The sequence below is a fragment of the Acipenser ruthenus genome, chromosome 7 (genome assembly GCF_902713425.1).
Source record: "Acipenser ruthenus chromosome 7, fAciRut3.2 maternal haplotype, whole genome shotgun sequence".
In the NCBI taxonomy this organism is placed as follows: Eukaryota; Metazoa; Chordata; class Actinopteri; order Acipenseriformes; family Acipenseridae; genus Acipenser; species Acipenser ruthenus.
Window position 1 is genome coordinate 17,627,861 of NC_081195.1, and position 20,146 is coordinate 17,648,006.

The 20,146-nt window shown below is 37.7% G+C and overlaps 1 protein-coding gene across 1 annotated transcript in view; it reads left to right on the plus strand.

The window, feature by feature from the left end:
- The first annotated feature begins 2,191 nt into the window (after positions 1-2,191).
- LOC117415575 (insulin-degrading enzyme) overlaps positions 2,192-20,146 on the plus strand; it is a 52,611-nt gene continuing 34,656 nt past the window's right edge. Inside the window, exons 1-11 of the mRNA XM_034026104.3 lie at positions 2,192-2,427; positions 4,490-4,674; positions 5,274-5,481; positions 5,888-6,057; positions 9,048-9,170; positions 14,977-15,089; positions 15,640-15,802; positions 16,962-17,054; positions 17,171-17,262; positions 17,673-17,753; positions 18,795-18,898. Coding sequence (XP_033881995.1) covers positions 4,515-4,674; positions 5,274-5,481; positions 5,888-6,057; positions 9,048-9,170; positions 14,977-15,089; positions 15,640-15,802; positions 16,962-17,054; positions 17,171-17,262; positions 17,673-17,753; positions 18,795-18,898 — 1,307 coding nt within the window. The 5' untranslated portion in view covers positions 2,192-2,427; positions 4,490-4,514. The remainder of the gene's footprint in view (positions 2,428-4,489; positions 4,675-5,273; positions 5,482-5,887; positions 6,058-9,047; positions 9,171-14,976; positions 15,090-15,639; positions 15,803-16,961; positions 17,055-17,170; positions 17,263-17,672; positions 17,754-18,794; positions 18,899-20,146) is intronic.

Below are 20,146 nucleotides of genomic sequence, written 5' to 3' on the forward strand. Positions count from 1 at the left end.
ATGTAAGGTATATTATTTGAAATATGGTGACTGTGCTTTCTTGAGTTTGTTCAAGAGAAGCATTAAAGTGTGTTTTCCTGCATATAGATTGTGATAAGCCTCAGGTGGTTAAGTTGTTCAAATCTATATAATAAACTGCACTCAGGCATTAAATAATATTAACACGAAACAGAAGTTATAATAGTTTGTCACACACTTAAAAATATTTGTCTTTAATTGTTTACACAATTAATTTGTTTTGTTATTGATTTAGTAAATTACTGAAAATATTAATTTATTCATGTTAGCCTTGTTGTTCCATTTACTTGATCAATTTATCCCAGACGTTATAAGAGTCCACTTTACAGCCCCCAAGATGTAGCTGAGAAAAAGACCTCTTGAATGCAGCTTGCTCCTGTGTAAATGGTATGTTCCTAGTGAAACAAGGCACATCAGGTGAGGTGTACAGTATTTGCATATGCCACTATTCGCACATTTCCCAAGATGAAGATCTTATGGTTTAAATTCAACGCTATATAATTAAAACGTGCTATTGCGCCCTCTGTGTAATAAGTTGGATAAAGCACACGTCTGTTTTCTTTATATTTTGCAGGATTTCAGAGGTATTTTTTTGATTGTTTACTTTCTATATGTTGAGCGAGCAATTTTAATGGGAGGCGTCCCCCTTTGGAGACTCTGACGTCCTGAAGCGGCATTGGCTGCCTGAGGAGTAGTAGAAATAATGCCGATTCGTTTTTTTAAGTTGTCAACATTCCGGTATCCGCCTTATAACTAAGGTATGTTTGCAGTGCCGGTTGTTGTCGAAGCCGTGTGTTTGGACCCGGAGCGAGCAAGTCCAAACGGCTTCTGAAGTGGGCAAGAATCCTGTAACAGATATTTGTCTTATATTCTATATCTTCAAGCTTAATTTCAGTGTACTACTGTAGTCAGTTTCCGAGAAGCACGTTAGACCGATGCGTCGTCAGTTCCTGTGCTGCAGGTCAATTTCACTCAAGTGGGCAAGCTGCAAGAAGAAAGCAACAGTATACAGTGTATTTATCTATAGATGTTGCTGAAAAATCAGGCATATTACAATAAATAAATAAAAAACAAGGAACGAGTCATACTATGTGTATCAGAATGAAAAGGGGACCTGTGGTAATGCTGATCAAGCTAATTTGAAATAACATTTAAAGCATTGAGTAGTACTTAAAATAGACAGGGGAGTGACTAACTACAAAGAATGTCTAAGTACTACTGTATCACTTCCACTCTACTTTCTGCTTTCAGAAAACAAACTGAGCAACCCTTTCTGAGGTTTGTGGCATTATACTTCCTGCAATACTGTATCTGACATCCGCAGTAACTTTGCATGTGACTTAAAATGGAAGACTTATAAATGATTTAGAAATGCACGTTGAAAATTAACTATTGTGATCGGATTGCCGTATTGTAGTGGATTTCACTGCAATTCACTTCCAAAGACAAAGAGCCAATTACAAAGTCCAAATCCTCTGTGTCAGACCAATCAGCGAGCTATTTTGATGGAAAGAAATGTGTGTGTATGCTTCAAATTACACTATATCCATACCTACCAAAAACATGTGTTCGGCAATGAAGGCTAAATTATCAGATCTTAATGCATATTTGACACCAGGAACAGACAAAGATTCTGCTGTATATGGGGATTTTAAACAGCATTTTAGTGCATAACTTTTAATAAACCAAGTGATGTCAAACATTGGTAATTAAGTACAAGTATATGCAATAGCAGTGTGTACTGTTAATGGAAGTCAAATACTATTTTCAAATAAGCCATAAATAATGTATGTATTACTGTCGTTGGGACAGTAGTAAACCAAAACACAAATTAAAAGTTCCACTACACAACGATCAGCTGAGCAGCCTAAGTTACTTACACCTAATTTAAAAAAATGTGGCCAACTCTTCCCAATTGAATGGATGGTGTAATGTGACTGGCGCCTTGTTTTGTGTAAGACCGCCGCACCATATTTACCTATAGCACTGGCAGGCAGTTACAGACGAAAGCATGTTAGATAACGTGATGACAAAATCCTCAGTCAGCTTAATCGAGTGCGACACAATCCACCCATATTTTTACTTTGGCAGAAAACAACTAAATTCAGGGATAAACAATCGATGTGTCAGATCTGGACTGAAATACCAGGAGCTATTAACTTCACCATATCGATGCTGAAAATAAAATAGCAACATTATAATTGTACTGATGCCCTGGTTTAGGGTCTAGGCTGTGAGGTATCTATCTGTTGCTTTTGCCTGAAGAGAACATGGCGCTGTGAAGTTTGAGAGGTTAATCATTTTTATTGTCGCTTGGCAGACTATGCAGCAATGTGTTAACTGATTGATACAGATTACCATACACCTACCGATCCTGAGAAATTATTCACATATTCACCAAGTTTTGGGGTAAGTGAAATGCTAAAAAAGACGGTGATATTTTTTTGCCCTTTGTGTGTTCAGTGTGGGTATTTTGGAATAAATCCTGTCCTGTACTAGGTCTAGTGAATCAGCACATAGTTAATCTAATGGTATTCAATGCACCGTGACACACAGGGTTTATCCAGCTTTTTATTTTTACTTTTACTTGTGGGGTGTTCCAGATTCACTAGATTGTGTGTGTTTTTACAGAAATTGCAACGACTTAAAATTAAAACTAACCATGTCTGTAATGTGACAACACAAATTGATACACGGCCTACCGGTATTTTATGATTTTATTGGATAACTTCCGCGACAAACACCATTTTTTAAAATGGGATCAAATAATATAGACTTGTTTTTTGACTGTTGAATAAATATGGTTCTCAGTTATTATTATTATTATTATTATTATTATTATTATTATTATCACTATTACGCGTAGTATGCAAGGCCTAAAAAACAACATAACTCTGACTTTATATCTCCTAAAGTGTTTTTTTTGTATAATCTGTAGTGAATATTGCAGTGAAAACAGGTATCGTAGGTTAAGTTTAAGAATTACATTTTACTTTTGTCGCGTTTTTTGTACCGTTGCTGAACAAACGAGTTGGTTAGGCTTGTTGTATTAAATGACATACATTACTTTTATATTGCAAATAACTCCTATATTTTGAAGCTTAAATGTTTTCAAACATTTAAACTGCAACGAACAACCTGTATCTTAATCCCGTGCTGGGTTTCAAACGTTATCAAACTGATGCAGTTGTGTTGTAAGGCAATGTAGAGAGATTATGAAGGATACTAAACTCAGTGGCACCAAAGTCCAAGGTATTTACTTGTCATAAATTACAGTATTCTGTCGTTAATCTGTTTGACAGACATATTACTTGTCCATTTAGTTGAATGTATTAGTAATTTGCAGTATGTAACAGGTTAACAAAACAAATTCACCCTAAAATCATTTGAAAATTCAGAGTTATACCCTTAATTGAAACATATTTAAGCGAACATATTAAACTAGTCGTATTAAAAAATGTACATGTTTAAATGAGCATACTAATAACTAGGATAAGCAGAACCGCACATAGCAAGAATGGAAATAATACTCTAATTGCATGCTTTACTACTGTATTTGCTAAATCCAGTGCGTATATCATTTGTCAGTTTATGTCTGAATACTGTAATTAAGCTCACTGTGACACCTTGAATGGACCATACGGATGCAGCTAATGCAGTTGTAATACACAGGACAACAATATCATAAAAAAAGTTTGAAAATTCCATAGTTCAGATGTGAGATTTATTTTATGTTAACCCTTAGGGTATATATATATATATATATATATATATATATATATATATATATATAAATATAAAAATGTTATGTTTTCATTGTATAACAATAAAACACAGAAGTCATTTTAAATAAAGCTTAATAATAACATATTGTAGATGGCATTTAAAAACGATACGTAATTCGTAGCTCTGGCTGAATATGGTAAAATCATCCAACCCCTCCCCCAGCACCTTTTTCAAACCACTTTAAACACTGTTTGTGACTGTTAAAATAAATGTTATGTGTGTAATAATGGTATGTTCCCTTGTCTGCACAAATGCAGTTAAAAAAGCTGATAAAAAACTGAACTGCTCATAACTGACTGGCTTCGCTAGTGTGAATAAAACAGGTTGTGAGTCTTGCTCCGGTGTGCACTTAACACCACTCTGATGTGCCAAGTGTGAAAATGGTGTGAGGCAACGGATTGCATACTGTATTTTCCCTACCAATTAAACCTCTTATTTTTATTATGATAACATGTAACTAATAACAAATTGTCAGACCAAAATATTTAGCAGTAAGATTTAAGATTTCCTTCCTTTGTAAATCGCTCTAGGTTAATATTGTTTAAAATTTTATTTGGCATGACATATTGTTTGAGCTTCATTGGTTCTTGATGTCCTCAAAACTCATTCGAATGCCTAAAAAAACGGAGGTATTATGACTTGCGCTTTTCTACCCTGGATCATTCTTTTTTTGTTGTTTTTTTAGAACCCAGATAACAACCAGCTACAGAATGAGTGATCCATCAGTAAAGAGGATAGTGAGCGACATCATCCGGTCCCCAGAAGACAAGCGTTTGTATCGCGGACTGGAGTTTGCTAATGGCATCCAGGCTATTCTCATCAGTGACCCCACCACAGACAAGTCTTCAGCCGCACTTGATGTACATATAGGTAATGTGTGTGAGGAATCGGAAGGCTGCAGTGGAGTTTCAGTTGATCATTAAAATATGACAACATTTCACAAGCTGTACTCGGTCCTGTACCTATCTACAGAAGAATGGTAATTCAGCATTACCACATAAGCTCTCAAATGGACACATTTCAAGTGGTCACGCTGCTTCCATACACTTACTACAGCAGTTGTCTGTCGAGTGTCTGGCCCGGTTTAATGGAGTCTTCTATGCCATCACATTTTGCACTCGGACGAGGCAACATACTGTAGAAATTATAAAACAAAGGAGTGCAGTGATCCCTTAATGTTTCACCATTAGGTAAATCACTGATAGGCTGTCTTGACAGTAAATTGTGAAAGTATTATTTTTCTGTATAAGGGCCCTTCACTAATTCACTATTTTCAATTTTCAATATTGAAAATGTGATGTGATCTGATGTGATGTGGTATTTGACTGTTGTGCCCCTACCCAAACACATAATTAACTTCTTTAACTCTTCTGAGGTTAAGAAAAAGGCACATTAATTGGGTGTTGTATACTGTTTGCATCAGGAATTTGAAAAATTGCAGTTGCAAAGTCTTTGCATTTTCATTTTAGGTTCATTATCTGACCCTCACAACATTTCTGGTATAGCCCATTTCTGTGAGCACATGCTGTTCTTGGGAACAGAGAAGTACCCCAAGGAGAATGAGTACAGCCAATTCCTCAGTGAGCATGCTGGGAGCTCCAATGCTTTCACCAGCGGAGAGCACACAAACTACTACTTTGATGTGTCTCATGAACACTTGGCAGGTGCACTGGACAGGTGAGTTGAGATTATCGAGGAGCAGCATCCAATCAAATATAGATATTTCACTGCGTTGGTTTGGGGGTAAATTAATGTTCTATAGGTAATGTGACACTCCCAATAAACCTTTAAAACTTGATCGGTTCCTGTTTTAAAAAAGCAGTGTCCCATAATCATGTTCAGTTGTATGCTGAAACATTGTTCTGTATTACTAAATTCTGTTGTTTTGCCTGTCTGCACTCTGCATCAGAAGCCTTGTTGACTGTGCAGTTTGTTTACAATGCCTAAAGGTTCCTGCCTCTGGTACGAAATTGTAGACCTGCAGGAGATTATCAGTTTGAGCTGTACACTCTTATGTCACTCAGGGAAGTGAGACAAAAGTGGCTAACATATGAAAACTTCCCTTGATCTTTTGGTGTATTAGGTTCGCTCAGTTTTTTTTGTGCCCCCTCTTTGACGAGAGCTGCAAAGACAGAGAAGTGAATGCGGTGGACTCGGAGCACGAGAAGAACCTGATGAACGATGCCTGGAGATTGTTTCAGCTGGAGAAGGCTACAGGCAACCCCAATCATCCCTTCAGCAAATTTGGAACAGGTCAGCAGGTGTTAATCTCATAACAAGGGATAGCTTTTTCACTGTTTGTTATATGCTCCGAATGACAATAGGCAAAAAATTGGTTGTCTAGTTCATGCAAAATATAATTGCTAGGCCCCAGTGGCTTACTTGGTTAAAGCATAGCCGTTTGCAGTAAATGTCATACAAATGTCATATTTGAGATGGCTGTTATGAAAAGGACATTGACATTGTACTGTATCAACCTAGAACAGTACTGCAAATAAAGTGCATAATAAAATGGCATAACCTCTTTTGACCCAGCTTTCCATGCTTGTTTGAATATTCAAATATTGTTCCAGAAGTCAGAAGTAAGGGCGTGTGCACAAAAATGTAGTCGGGCAGAGACTTTGAGTTGCTGCTGCCCCTGTACTTGTCCTGATGTTCACTTACAGAAAATCTGACAATGACTGTACATGTTTGTGTGTGAAATATTTAAAGAGACCTGTCGCACAGGCACTGCTGTTTTTTAGTATTTAAATATTCAAACACCTACTGTGGTTTCCAGTGCAATCCCCTGCTAGTGTTGAGCATTAGTAATGTATTGCTCAATTCCTGTTTATCCATTAATGACCTGAAAGTACTGGGTGTGGTGCGGCATGTACTCTTAAATTAACACTCAGGTCTGCCTTTATTACTAATGCATCGTGATGGCTGTTCTTTTACGCTCTTTATGATCTGCTAGGAGAAGTTCTCTGAGGCATTAGAAGCGCATATTAAACGCTGTATCATTTTAAATAATGAAGATGATATGAAATACATGCAATCCGATCTTACAAAACCAATGTATACAAGGGATTAAGTCCCATTAGGTTCTGTTGTTTTACTATTTTCTTCTACCACTGTGACACAGTATACGTCTCGGGCTAGAAAGGCTGAGTTTCTAAGCCCTGGGAGGCTTATGTAACTGACAGCCATCTTGGCTCGAAGGTACCCACGGGACAGTCACCTGGAGTCAAGATGGCTGCCAATCAGCCAGACTATAGAGCGCAGGTGAAGCCAATTACTTGTAACTCAGGAATGGATAAAAGGACAGGCTGATGTGTTGTTGAGAGTGAAGAGGGATACAGAGGAGATGAACGCTGTTTGTGAAGATTTGATTTAATGTAATTTTAATTTACTGTTTTGTTTCCTGTTGCTGACATAAATAAGTGTGTCAGAAGACACTAAAACGTACAACTGTGACTTTCATTGAATTAGTGCTGGTAAGTGGCTGGCCCTCCAGACAATTTACCACAACCACCCATCACTTTAAACACTGAATCATGAAAACTAAAAACACAGATATATTGATCCGAGTAAAACTAAAACATCTTATTGGAAAATTAGTCTGGTAAACAAACATTTATATGATGAAGGCATTGTCTGAAATGTTTATGTACTATTTAAACAATAAATATATAAAATTTGGCATGAGGTAATATTGATTCAAGGCTTCAGTGTGATGTGCTACAAGCATCTGTCTCTTTCTTGGCCTGCTGTAACATGAGCTTGTACAATACTCTGGCTGCACCTGTGTACATTTAAGCAACCCATTTAATAGTGTCAAATTAACATATGAAATGGCACTGTGTACACAGCACTTCCATATTAGCCTTAGATTTAATTTTTTCTTTTTTTTTTTGAAGCGCTGTAAGGATGCAGCAGGAAAGGTAATTGATTCTCTGCTTTGCTAGGAAGCACCTGCTGTGTTGTTTAACTGTTTCCCAAAGCAACAGAGGCCGTTCAAAACAAAGCTCTTGGAATATTAAATGCTTCTGCTTTTGCGTTCTTGGGGTTACTGATAGAATACTGTCTGCAGGTAGTGTGTGTCATTTATTTATACATTTTAGGTTGAGAAGGATCCCTAATGCTTGCATTTAGACTAACCTCTTAATGTAATAAAGTTAAGTCAGAGTACTGTAGACTTTGAAGAAACAGGAAAATCCAAAAGAACTAGTCAGAAATCGGTTAATTCTGAGATTATCCAGCTCATAATGGGTTTAAACTAGAATACACCAGAACATTCACCTATTAACTGGATAATCTACTTGTAAACTTATGAGTTACACATGGTGTCCTGTAGGCCTATACCTAACAGATTGGATGTTTAATGTTAGTATGTAGTTTTTACTGTGGTTTATATCTGACTTCAGTATTTTCTTAGTTAGTACTCAGCTGTCATATTTGAGGCATTCCAAGTTTTAATGTGCTGTTCCATTTGTCTTATCTAAAAGGACATTCTATCCATGGAGCAAGAGTGTTTGGGGAAGTATTCAGACTTGAGCAATAGTATAAAATGTGCTTTTTTTCTGCATATTGTGCTTGTGTAGTGACCATATAAAACTTTATTTTTATTTTTTCAAAGATGACTCTTCTGAAAACTATTCATAGTGCAACGCAAAAATTGCGTCAGTCAGAGTGTCAAATTCAGCTTACACTGTTTATTAAAGAGATTTTATTACAAAATTGCCATGTGCTAAATCTATAAAGTTATGGATTTAGGAGAACCATGCACAAATGTGAGAAGGAAAGAAATAAATGCATTTCATGGTTATGAAAAAGTGGGACCATTTTCTAGTGATTTGAAGCCTGCAACACTATTTCGTAACAAAATCCCATTGTTCAAAGGTGGTCATGTTATTTGTTTATTTTAGCAGACGCCTTTATCCAAGGCAACTTACAGAGTCAAGGGTGTGTGAACTATGCATCAGCTTTAGAGTCACTTACAACTACGTCTCACCCGAAAGACGGAGCACAAGGAGGTTAAGTGACTTGCTCAGGGTCACACAATGAGTCAGTGGCTGAGGTGGGATTTGAACCGAGGACCTCCTGCTTAGAAGCCCATTTCTTTAACCACTGGACCACACAGCCTCCCATGTGTACTTGAATAACTGTGCAGTAAAATGGTGCCATATATTGGGATTCAGATAACTGAAGACCTTTTGAAGAATAGGTGTTAATTTGCATTTCTTATTTTTTTTTCCTAACAGGAAACAAGCTGACCTTGGAAACTCGGCCATCGAAAGAGGGTATAGACATCCGTCAGGAGCTTCTGAAGTTCCACTCAAACTCCTATTCCTCAAATCTCATGGCTTTGTGTGTGCTCGGGAGAGGTGAGTGAGAAAGAGTCATCATCAAGGAATTGCAGGGTTAGATTTTGCAACCCATTTGAATAGCACAAAAGTAACATAGTTCGATGCTTGTACTGGTTAATTGTCTCCAGCGAAGCAAGTGACAAAAAGCTGCAGTACTTTGTTCCAGATAATAGAAAGGTAGAGTTTGTATTAGGGAGATGTGGTGTTTGATTTATGGCAAGCCAGTGGAAACCATTTAGGAGAATTTTGTGTAATTGTCTTTGAGACAGTAAAACAGGTGTTCAGTGTCTGTTATAGGGATGCAAGTCGTTTTATAATCGGTTTCTTTCAGCTGTTTTTGACATCCAGTCAGTTTTTGGTAAATCTGTGGGGACAGAAAAATACACCCAATATCTGGAGTCACCTAGAAGTTCATTATCCAGAAGAATATCTGGAAGCAGACTGGAGTTAAATTTAAGTAGTGCACACCCACAGAACCGTTTTGATAAAGTAATTCCAAGAGTGCAAATGATACAAGAACTAAAGTAATAGACACAATTTTCAATCGTCCTACTTGTTGATTTTTGCATGTCCTTTTTATTTCACTGTTAATGTAGAGCTGTTAATGGAATTTCTCAAAGTGCACATTATCTGCTAGGTTCAGTGAAATATCTAGTTTTATTAATATCTGTAAAATTGTATCGGCTAATAGATTTTCTGTTCTTGGTATCCATATCGGTATTGTCAAAATCAGTATTGATTGACCTCTTAATGCACTTCATTGAATAACCACTCTTATTTTGTTTGGAAGTAATTTTAACCGATGTGTATTTTTTGTACTCTTGCTATATGAATGTTTTGGTACGTGTATAAAAATCCCAGAAGGTTTGATCCAGGTGAAATATTTATAATAACACTATATGGTGGTAGTTGCACAGGGATTTAATCAAATTGAACTGCCCTGGACGGTTCTCTAACCTGTAAGTACAATATTTTAATTGCTGTGGTTCAAAAGCCATTTTACAAATTCAGATATTCCGGCTGAAAAAGTGTGCTTCATGGAGTAATGAAACCTAGGTTGATGCCAAAAAAAACAGAGTCTGCAAATTATTTATCATGCTGTCATTGTCCAGAAAGTGCTAGTGACTCTTGTGGATTTGCTGCATTCCACTGTAGAGAATGTCATCCCAAGCCATTGTGAAAACAAATGCACCTACCCTGCTCAGGCACTTTATTAGGACCTATCTACCCGATCTAGATTTGGTATCACCTTGAATTAGAGATGTGGCTGTGGCCACAAACAGTAAGTGATTTTAATCTCCAAGGTGAAAGCTGGTGTTGCTCTTCTTTTGCTAACTGGATCATTCCTGCTCAACTGGACCAAATTGTGGGGTGGTGTTTCTTCCATTTGCTGTTGAATTAATGATACTCATGTAATTGAGAAGATGGTGCCAGGGCAGGCATACATGCAACAGAAGAGAGGTGTAACTCAAAATCCATGTGATGGATAGACTCTAAATAATGTACATTTTAAAGCCTGTTTCAGGAGCTTTCCAACACATTAATTAATGTAACAGTTTGAGTAACCCCCATGGATGTGTTTGCTGTGGGAAGATTTTCTGTCTTGCCAGATATTTCTTGTTTTTAGATTTTTGGTGGGGAAAGTCAGTTTTTTGGCAACATAAGTAAGACAAAGGTAATTAGCTTTACCTTTACATGCTTATATTTAAAATATTTGCTGGCGAATGCACTTTCTTTAGCGTACATAACAGTACTCATCCTCTTACTATCAATTTAACTTCTGTTTCAGCCGCACTCTGTCAGCATCCAATTGACCCGAGAACTATTTTTTCAGAAATTGAGTCGTTTGAAGTGGATTTCCCGCATATAAGCATGTTTACGACGTTTTCCTTCTTAAAAGTAAAGCAGAAGTAAAAACTAACTGAAGCGCTTCATCTTCCATTTCTGTATTGTCATGAATACTGCTCCTGTATTCATAATTAATCTAGAGCTGCTGCATTTAACGTGTGTAGGGGTGCAGTGTTAACGTGTTAAAGTATATGCTTGCGTTGAATAGTGCTCCCGTATTCGACCAAACAATAATCCCCAAGCAATACATACCAATGTGTACTGCATGGGGTAAATAAGGGGATTGCAGTCCCAAATAATAAACAATATCCGGCCCACAATAATACAAACACGGTCACCAGTCCTGGGTACGTGCAGTAATGCTCATGGTGGATGATACAAGTTTATTTGTGACAATGGTGAAGTGTTCCGGCTTTGTGCTGGCCCTCGGCGACTGCTCCGGAAACGTGTTCGCTGTCTATTATTTCATAAGACAAGACAATTACAGACATATGAAGGATTTTTAAGCCTTGACACAATTGAGATATGGATTGTGTACTGTATGTGTGCCATTCAGAGGGTAAATGGGCAAGACAAAAGATTTAAGTGCCTTTGAACAGGGTATGGTAGTAGGTGCCAGGCGCACCGGTTTGAGTGTGTCAAGAACTGCAACGCTGCTGGGTTTTTCACGCTCAACAGTTTCCCGTGTGTATCAAGGGTGGTCCACCACCCAAAGGACATCTAGCCAATGGCAGGCCAGTGGTCGAAACGGCTCATTGATGAAAGAGGCCAAAGGAGGCTGACACGAATTGTGCAGAGCAACAGACGGGCTACAGTTAGTCACCTGACAGTCCAGTACAACATTGGTGCCGAAAGACCCATAAAAGAATGCAAAACTCGTCGTACCTTGACACGAATGGGGTATGGCAGCCGACGACCTAACAGAGTTCCACTTCTTTCAGCAAAACACAAGAAACTGCGGTTGCAGTGGGCTAAGGAACGAAAACACTGGACACTGGAGGATTGGAAAAACATTGGCTGGTCTGATGAATCCCGGTTCCTGCTGTTTCACGCTGATGGGAGGACTAGAGTATGGAGAAAACCACATGAGTACATGCATTCATCGTGCTGCGTGTCAACATTGCAGGCTGGTGGTGGAGGTGTGATGGTGTGGGGTGTGTTTTCATGGCACACATTGGACCCCTTGATAAAAGTGGAGCAACTTTTGAATGCCACAGGATATCTGAACATCATTGCCAATCAGGTGCATCCCTTCATGGCACCAGTGTATCCATCTACTAATGGATTTTTTCAGCCGGATAATGCCCCATGTCACAAGGCTAGATTTGTCAAGGAATGGTTCCACGAACATGACAGTGAATTCATCTTACTGCAGTGGACTGCCCAGTCACCAGATCTCAATCCAACTGAGCATCTGTGGGATGAGATGGAACGAGCTATTCGGAGTAGAGATCCACTACCAGCCAACTTGACACAACTGTGGGAAGCATTGGAGTCAACATGGGCCAGCATCCCTGTGGAACGCTTTTGACACCTTGTAAAGTCCATGCCCCGACGAATTGAGGCTGTTCTGAGGGCAAAAGGGGGTGCAACTCAATATTAGGAAGGTGTTCCTAATGTTTTGTACACTCAGTATATATATATATATATATATATATGTGTGTGTGTGTGTGTGTGTATGTATGTATGTATGTATACACTATCACTTTTTTAATGTTAAAAGCTGATCTAATTTTTCTAACCTGGCTTTTTGTGTTTTGGTCAGATAATAGAAAAAAATAATTCCCTGTTTTTTACTCAGGATGTGGCATTCTTACCTCATTTTAATAAATAAAGTACAAGTCCAGTTGTTTCTATTATTGTTTTTATATTATACGATGTTAACAATGGCACCCCACCACCCCATTTAAAGCTAGCTATGCACAAGAGCGATGCAATGCATTTTATTTTTCGGCTAAACAACGTGTAAAATAGTCTAAGTAAATAATTAGTATGATTTTTACCGAGGCCTGTGCCTCATTGTTGACTACGGGCTTGGTCTCTGACTCTTGACCGGAGGGTCGAGGGTTCAATCCCAGGTGGGGGACACTGCTGCTGTACCCTTGAGCAATGTACTTTACTTAGATTGCTCCAGTAAAAACCAACTGTATAAATGGGTAATTGTTTGTAAAAATAATGTGATATCTTGTAACAATTGTAAGTCGCCCTGGATAAGGGCGTCTGCTAAGAAATAAATAGTAATAATAATAAATAATAATAATATGATAAACGTGTATATGTGTTTCAGGTACTCTGTATTTAATTTTTTTTCAAAGTTTAACGATGGACCGTGTTACACAGGACACAAAAAAATGTGGATTTGCTATATTTTAACATATTTTAATACTGCACATAATGATGTTTTTAAAAATGCTACTTACCAAAACCGTGACTGCACGTGCATTGTATTACATAATAATTTCCTTTATTCCGATTCCAGTGGTGTTTTCTCAATGCAAGATGTATTATATACAGTGCTGTATAAAATCACATACACTGTATATATATTTATCATGCCGTTATAGGCCTGCTGGCGAAATGGCCAAGAGACAGTTGGTGCTTAACACATACTGAATTATTTTGGCACTGAATTTTAGCATTTTTTGTCATAGAAAAAACAAAATTCACATATGTTATAACGTTACCGTTAGCTACTTTTTTTGTTGTTTTGTTTTAATCAATGATGCGGTTTTTGTTTCACAAATCTACTGCACTGTGTCTATAAACTGGTACTGCAGTACGCAGAAATATACATTTCTCCCATTCACTTGCTAGGTCACTCCATATCTGAAATATCAGACAGATTTTGTCGAGCAAATAGATATGTTTACAGCGGATGAATTTCACAGTATTTTTAAGCACAAATATAATAGCCTACATTTCAACAGTCACTGCCGAAGCTGATTACTAATTCTTCCAGAAGTGATGGTCGGGTGTAACAGGGATACAAGGTTATATTTGTGCCGGGCCATGTTGTTAAGAAGCCTGATGTTGTTGTCCAGGCTTACTTTGAAACTGACTGTAACCAGGGAGGGTGCGAGCGCATTCTACTGGGCTGGAGAATAAAAGCACGGGAGTTTAATTATGAAAACACAAGTGTAAACAAACAAGTAAAAAAGATTAGCCTGTCGTCAGACATGTCATGTTAATACAAAATACATTCATTTACTGTGTATTGGTATTGCTTCTGGTCTGGGAAGGGGGACACACGGGCATGTCAAGAGAAATTCAGCGGGACATTTTTTTATTTCAGGGGGGCATTTTCGCAATGGCACAGCCTAGCGCGAACACTGCTTACCAGATCACAAAAGCGATGGCTGTTCTACCAGTTTTCTCTGACTGGCTAAAGATTAATCACGCGGTGGACTGGAGGAGGGGTGGGGCAAGCCTAAGGTGCAGAGGAAGTACAAATAACTGAATGGATATGTTTTGATTTTTATTTATCGAGGAGGGGAAAGAGGGGGTATATGTATAATTAAAATGTAAAGTGAAAAAAATATTTTATTTCATTTACTGTTTTAAACTCTTCCAGCCTTAATTGAAATATATATACAGTGGTTATATACAGTGGTATTGGGACAGATACTGCAGAGGTCCTGAAGGAGTACACTGCAGTGGATTACCAGTTCATATTATATTACTATTAATATGAAAATGCGGTATGACAGAAAATCCCACTGCGGTGCCATTCTAGCAACAGCATGCCTGTGTGCTACCATTGCCCTTTGGCATAGAACCTTTGCATTTTAGTGCCACTGCCGCATTGAAACCCATTTTGTAGAGGTTGTGTACCAGGTTTGTTGGATGAAGGATGATTGAAAAACAGAAAAACCTTGAAGGACTTGAGGTTGGAAATATTAAGGTACAGGATATTTTAAGCAGCCTGACAGATGGATAGTGGAACTGACGATGGCCTGTTTTTTAATTTCCTTCCCAGAGTCCCTGGATGACTTGACCAGCATGGTTGTGAAGCTGTTTTCAGAGGTAGAGAACAAAAATGTCCCGGTTCCTGAGTTTCCAGAGCACCCTTTCCAAGAGGAGCACCTCAGAGTAAGACAGCCTCTGTGTGACTTTTTTCTGGTTAATTTCAGAGAGGATAAATATAACACTGTTATAAATAAATACATACACAGCAGGGGCAGCTATAGGGAAAGGGCGGTTCAAATAAGTGCAAATGGGTAAATAAGAAATGAGGACAGATGTGCTTGGGACCATTTAGATAATCAAAGTATAACTTCATGCTGAATTTCATCATTGCCATCACAGTGGAGCCCAAACTATTCACACACCACAGGAAAAGTTAATGTATTTTAGCATGGAATGTTCAAATTGTTTTCCCCTTACTGTGTACATTTAATTTTGCTTCAGTTTAGTTTACTACTTATAAATGCTTAGCCATTCCCTGAACATTTTAAGCTAAACTGATATTGGCCACTAAATATGGCTGCAAAAAAAGTCCTAGAGCAGACAGCTTGTGAGTAACTACAGTAGCCAAATGGTATGCTGCATAAGGTGAACTGTCCTAGCATGCCTACTGTATGTCAAAAGGTTTTCGCTTTCATTTTGTTTTAAGCTAATGTCTCCTCTTCTGTTTTTTTAGCAATTTTATAAAGTGGTGCCTATTAAGGATATCCGAAACCTGTATGTCACATTCCCCATCCCGGACCTTCAGAAGCATTACAAATCAAACCCGGGGCACTATCTGGGTCATCTCATTGGACATGAAGGACCTGGGAGCCTGCTGTCGGAGCTCAAATCCAAAGGTACAGTAACAGGCAGGAATATTGGAGGTCAATGCTGCTGCTGTTCAAACAGCTTTCCTTTCATAAACTTTTTTGAGATACAGGCTTAATGTTAGTGTTATGGGTATTCTTCACATTTTGTACCCAGCTGAATTTTGTGACTGTTTTGATTCATTTGCCAGAAGTCTGCTCCATTAACACTAGAACCGCTGGATTTTCGAGCCATCTAGAAACCGCCACATGGGTCATTTTTAAACTGCTTCATTATGAAAATGAAAGATATACTATCGGATGCAACTCAAAAGTTTTATTTGTGAACATCATATCTAACATTTGCACTGCAGAAACACCATATTTAAATGGAAAATTAAACATAAAAGGCTTTATTTTCAAAATAAGCGCATATACAGCACGACTAGAAACAGTGAAAAAATATAATAAAATACACATTTCAAAAGAAACTGGTATGTACATATACCCGTTTACAGGTGTATATGTACATACAAAACTGTAAAACCAAAATCATTGTTTCTAATACTACATAAAAATAAAATATAACTCTGCTTCCAGTATGACGGCTGCATTGTACTCTATGGAGCTTACATGTCTGCCTGCTGGCTCTGTGCCTGCATCCAGGAGCTCTGTTGTAAACACAGACACAGTTCCATTGAACCTTTATTGTGCAAACTGGTACATACAAACCTATAAAACCTATTTAAAAAAAAAAAAAAAAAATTTTTAGTAATATAAAAAGATAATATAACATACGTTTCCTATTAGGCGCATAAGTTGTTATCCTACCTGTCATTTCAGTTTGCTGTATGCATCTGACTGCAGCTTGCCGTATTCCAATCAAAATTACTACTTTCAAGATTAAGTATTTCCTTCTGATATATTCCCAGTTGCATTTCTGGAACAAAACCAAGGATTGTTGTCTCCCAGGTACACTGAAATAAAGCAACTAGGCTTTCACTTAGTTGGCATCTTCGTGCAATTGAACCTGGATAAGGGCGTCTGCTAAGAAAGAAATAATAATCAAAGCAATCTCTGTCTCATAGTCAGTCTTCAAACAAAGAAAGGCTTGAAATAAAAAAAATAAAATAAATCAATCATTATTGTTAATTCTTTTGAGAGATGTACCACTTTACTATGCAGTAATGGTTTCAATTTGTTTTTGAAGGCTGGGTAAATACCCTTGTTGGGGGTCAGAAAGAAGGGGCAAAGGGATTCATGTTTTTCATCATCAACGTAGACCTGACTGAGGAAGGACTTTGTAAGTATTAGCACTGTGCAGTACTTTTATTTAAGAGCACATCTGAAGTGCCGTCTCTATGCCAAAGTTTTTTGGACAAAGATCCTTTAACTTCTTGTCTTTTTTTCCCCCCACAGTACATGTTGAAGATATCATTTTTCACATGTTTCAGTACATACAGAAGTTGCGCACTGAAGGACCTCAAGAGTGGGTTTTCCAGGAATGCAAGGTATATACTATAATCGGTGTTTATAAATCATGCATTTCTCTTAGAAGTGTTTTGATACCAATACTGCACTGAATTATTTATCTTGTAGGGGTTTATCAAATAATCATATGACTAATAGGAGACACAGCGAGTGGAATAGAGTTGCTGGCTGCTATTGCAAATGATGAAGTGTCTTATGAGTCACATTGATTGCATTGATTATATATAATTTGATCCATAGCTATTAAGTTATTAATGTTATAACATGCCTAAATCCTTGAGCTCTAAAGGTTACATGGTTGTTATGACAGAATGGCTAACACAGTAATTCCCCATGTTAAATTGCATGTGAATAAAGACCACTTTGAGTCCCCTGTGCAGTTAAAATGTTTTTTTAATATGTTAATGTTTTGTTTGTCTTTACATTTCAGGATTTGAATACTGTGGCATTTAGGTTTAAAGATAAAGAGCGCCCTCGTGGTTACACTTCAAAAGTAGCTGGGATGTTGCACGTAGGTTCCATGTTTTTAATAAACAGTATTTTTTGTTGCTACTTTGGATAGCCTGCTACAAAATGCCTACCCCTAGTGTTGCTTCCATTTAACATATTGAAAATATACTTCCTGAAATAACATAAGGAAGTATATGCAGCTCTTAAGTGTGAAAAAAATGTGCATTGGCTTACATTGTATATCTGCTTGTATTTTACAATCATATACATACAGCATTATTTTTAAATGGGGCAAAATCACTATGTAGCTGGTTTTAAAATCCTGGTTTTTAGACCAGTGACGGTGGAAGATTCAAAGCAGTTCAGACAAAATGTAAAACAATTACAAGATATGTAGAAGCTAGTAAAATTAGTATGAGAATAATTAGAGAAAGCTATTTGTCAATCTTTTGTTTACTAATTTTTTAGTATTTCTAAATATTCAAAAGGGACATGTTTGACTCCTTTCTTTTACATAAGTGTCTATAGCAGGTTTTCAAAACTGCTGTATTTTGCTACCTATTTTGATCCTGCTGTTTCTGGTAGGTGAAATGTTAAGGGCTCTAAAATCCAAAGAAATTCAATCAAATAGGTAAATGCTTCGACTATGGTTTTAGTATGTCTGAAAGCAAAGATTTCTCATAGGTCATAGGAGTAGTTAACTGCCTTTATTTGTGCATGCTTTATCCACAATATTATTTTACAGTAGGGGTCAGTATAACACTGTGTTGCTTTTAGGAACAACATTAATGATGGGTTTCAAATTCTACTGCTTTTTTTGATATGTTTTAAAACATGTCATTAAGATGCCTTGGGCCATTCCATGAAAATGTAGCATTTGCATTAGGTACGTCCTCAATATAACGTTACTGGCTTTTTGATGATCAAAGTATCAGGATAGACCCCAAACCTCACATCTGACTTGTGCTTGGTCTCATACTGATTTTGTCGCTATATCAAACCTTACAACTTCATGGAATGCCCTTCTAGCTTGTTCAATGTACAGTGTTTTTCCAGACCCCTGTTTGCAGACAGTAAGCACTGATCTGTCCTTCTGTTTCAGTATTATCCTCTTGAGGAGGTGCTTGCTGCAGAGTACCTGCTGGAAGACTTCAGGCCTGACCTCATTGAAATGGTGCTGGATAAACTGAGACCAGAGAACATGAGGTCAGTCTGCCCAATCTGTGTGACACGTGCTGGGTCTATGCTTTAGGTATGGGTCGGTTAACCTTGCAGGTGCTTTAAAGAAGTACCATAACAAAACAACTTTTAAAGATAACTGACTCTGTTATAAACGGGAAATACGATTACAAATTTTGGTTTGGTACTTGCTATAAGAATATTAATACCATCAAAACATTAACCAATATTTTAGAATATTCTCACTCCAAGGATCCTGTGGTGGTGTTGGCAAGTCTTGATAACCTAATATGTAATTTTGTTTTGTCACAGATTTTATTTGGTACTTTCTTTTAAATTAATTCCAGCTACAGTGGTTACTGCATTTCAAGTGTTTGTCTCTCTCCTTTTTTCTTTTCTTTTTTAATGTAGTGTCTTTAATGCAGCTGTACCAGAACCTAAAATAGTTACAGCCTCCTTCAGGGAAGGTGCAGGTAGAAATCTGAAGCACAGTTTGTTCTTTTGCAGTTCCCGAAACTGACTTGAGATGCTATATACAGTAATCTGTCACATATCTGACTGCTGTGGGACCAGCGTAAGGGCGGATATGTAAAAAGTCGGATGAATGAATCCTGTTTTAAATACGATTATATACAGCTGTAACAATTACTATATTCACACAATTATTGTTTTGAGATTCAGCTTTTATTAGGTAGCTCCCCTAAATCTCTTGTTTAGAAAGATACAGGGTATTCATGCTTGTGACGGTAGCCATGTGGGTGCGTGCATTTGCTGCTGAGTGACAGTCAGGAGATCGAGACGGAGGTTGAAGTTGATACGCACCACAGGAAAACAGGATTTATTTACATATCAACACACTGTGAACACTGTCAGCAATGGCAGCACACGCAGCACATACAACACAATGTACGAAAACTTTTGTAGGATGTACAATATCTGAACTAATCTTCTCTGTTCAATAATAAATTAATGTTGCTGAAGAGGTTGATCATGGCGGATAAACGGTTAGGGCGTATGTGAGACGGGAGACGGATTACTGTCTTACAAAACAGAATACATGCTCATAGTGACCCTGTACCCTTTTCAACCTGGTGCCTGACCAGTAGGTGTTGCTGTGCTGCAGTGAGGAGAACCAGCCCTTGTTTTAGATTGCAGTCTGGGCACAGCCTGATCCTGCTTATAAACTTTTCTCTCTCAGAAATGTCTTCTCATACAAGCTTTAAAATACTGCATAATAAAATGAAGTTACATGTTAATTATCTTCTGAAGAGAGCC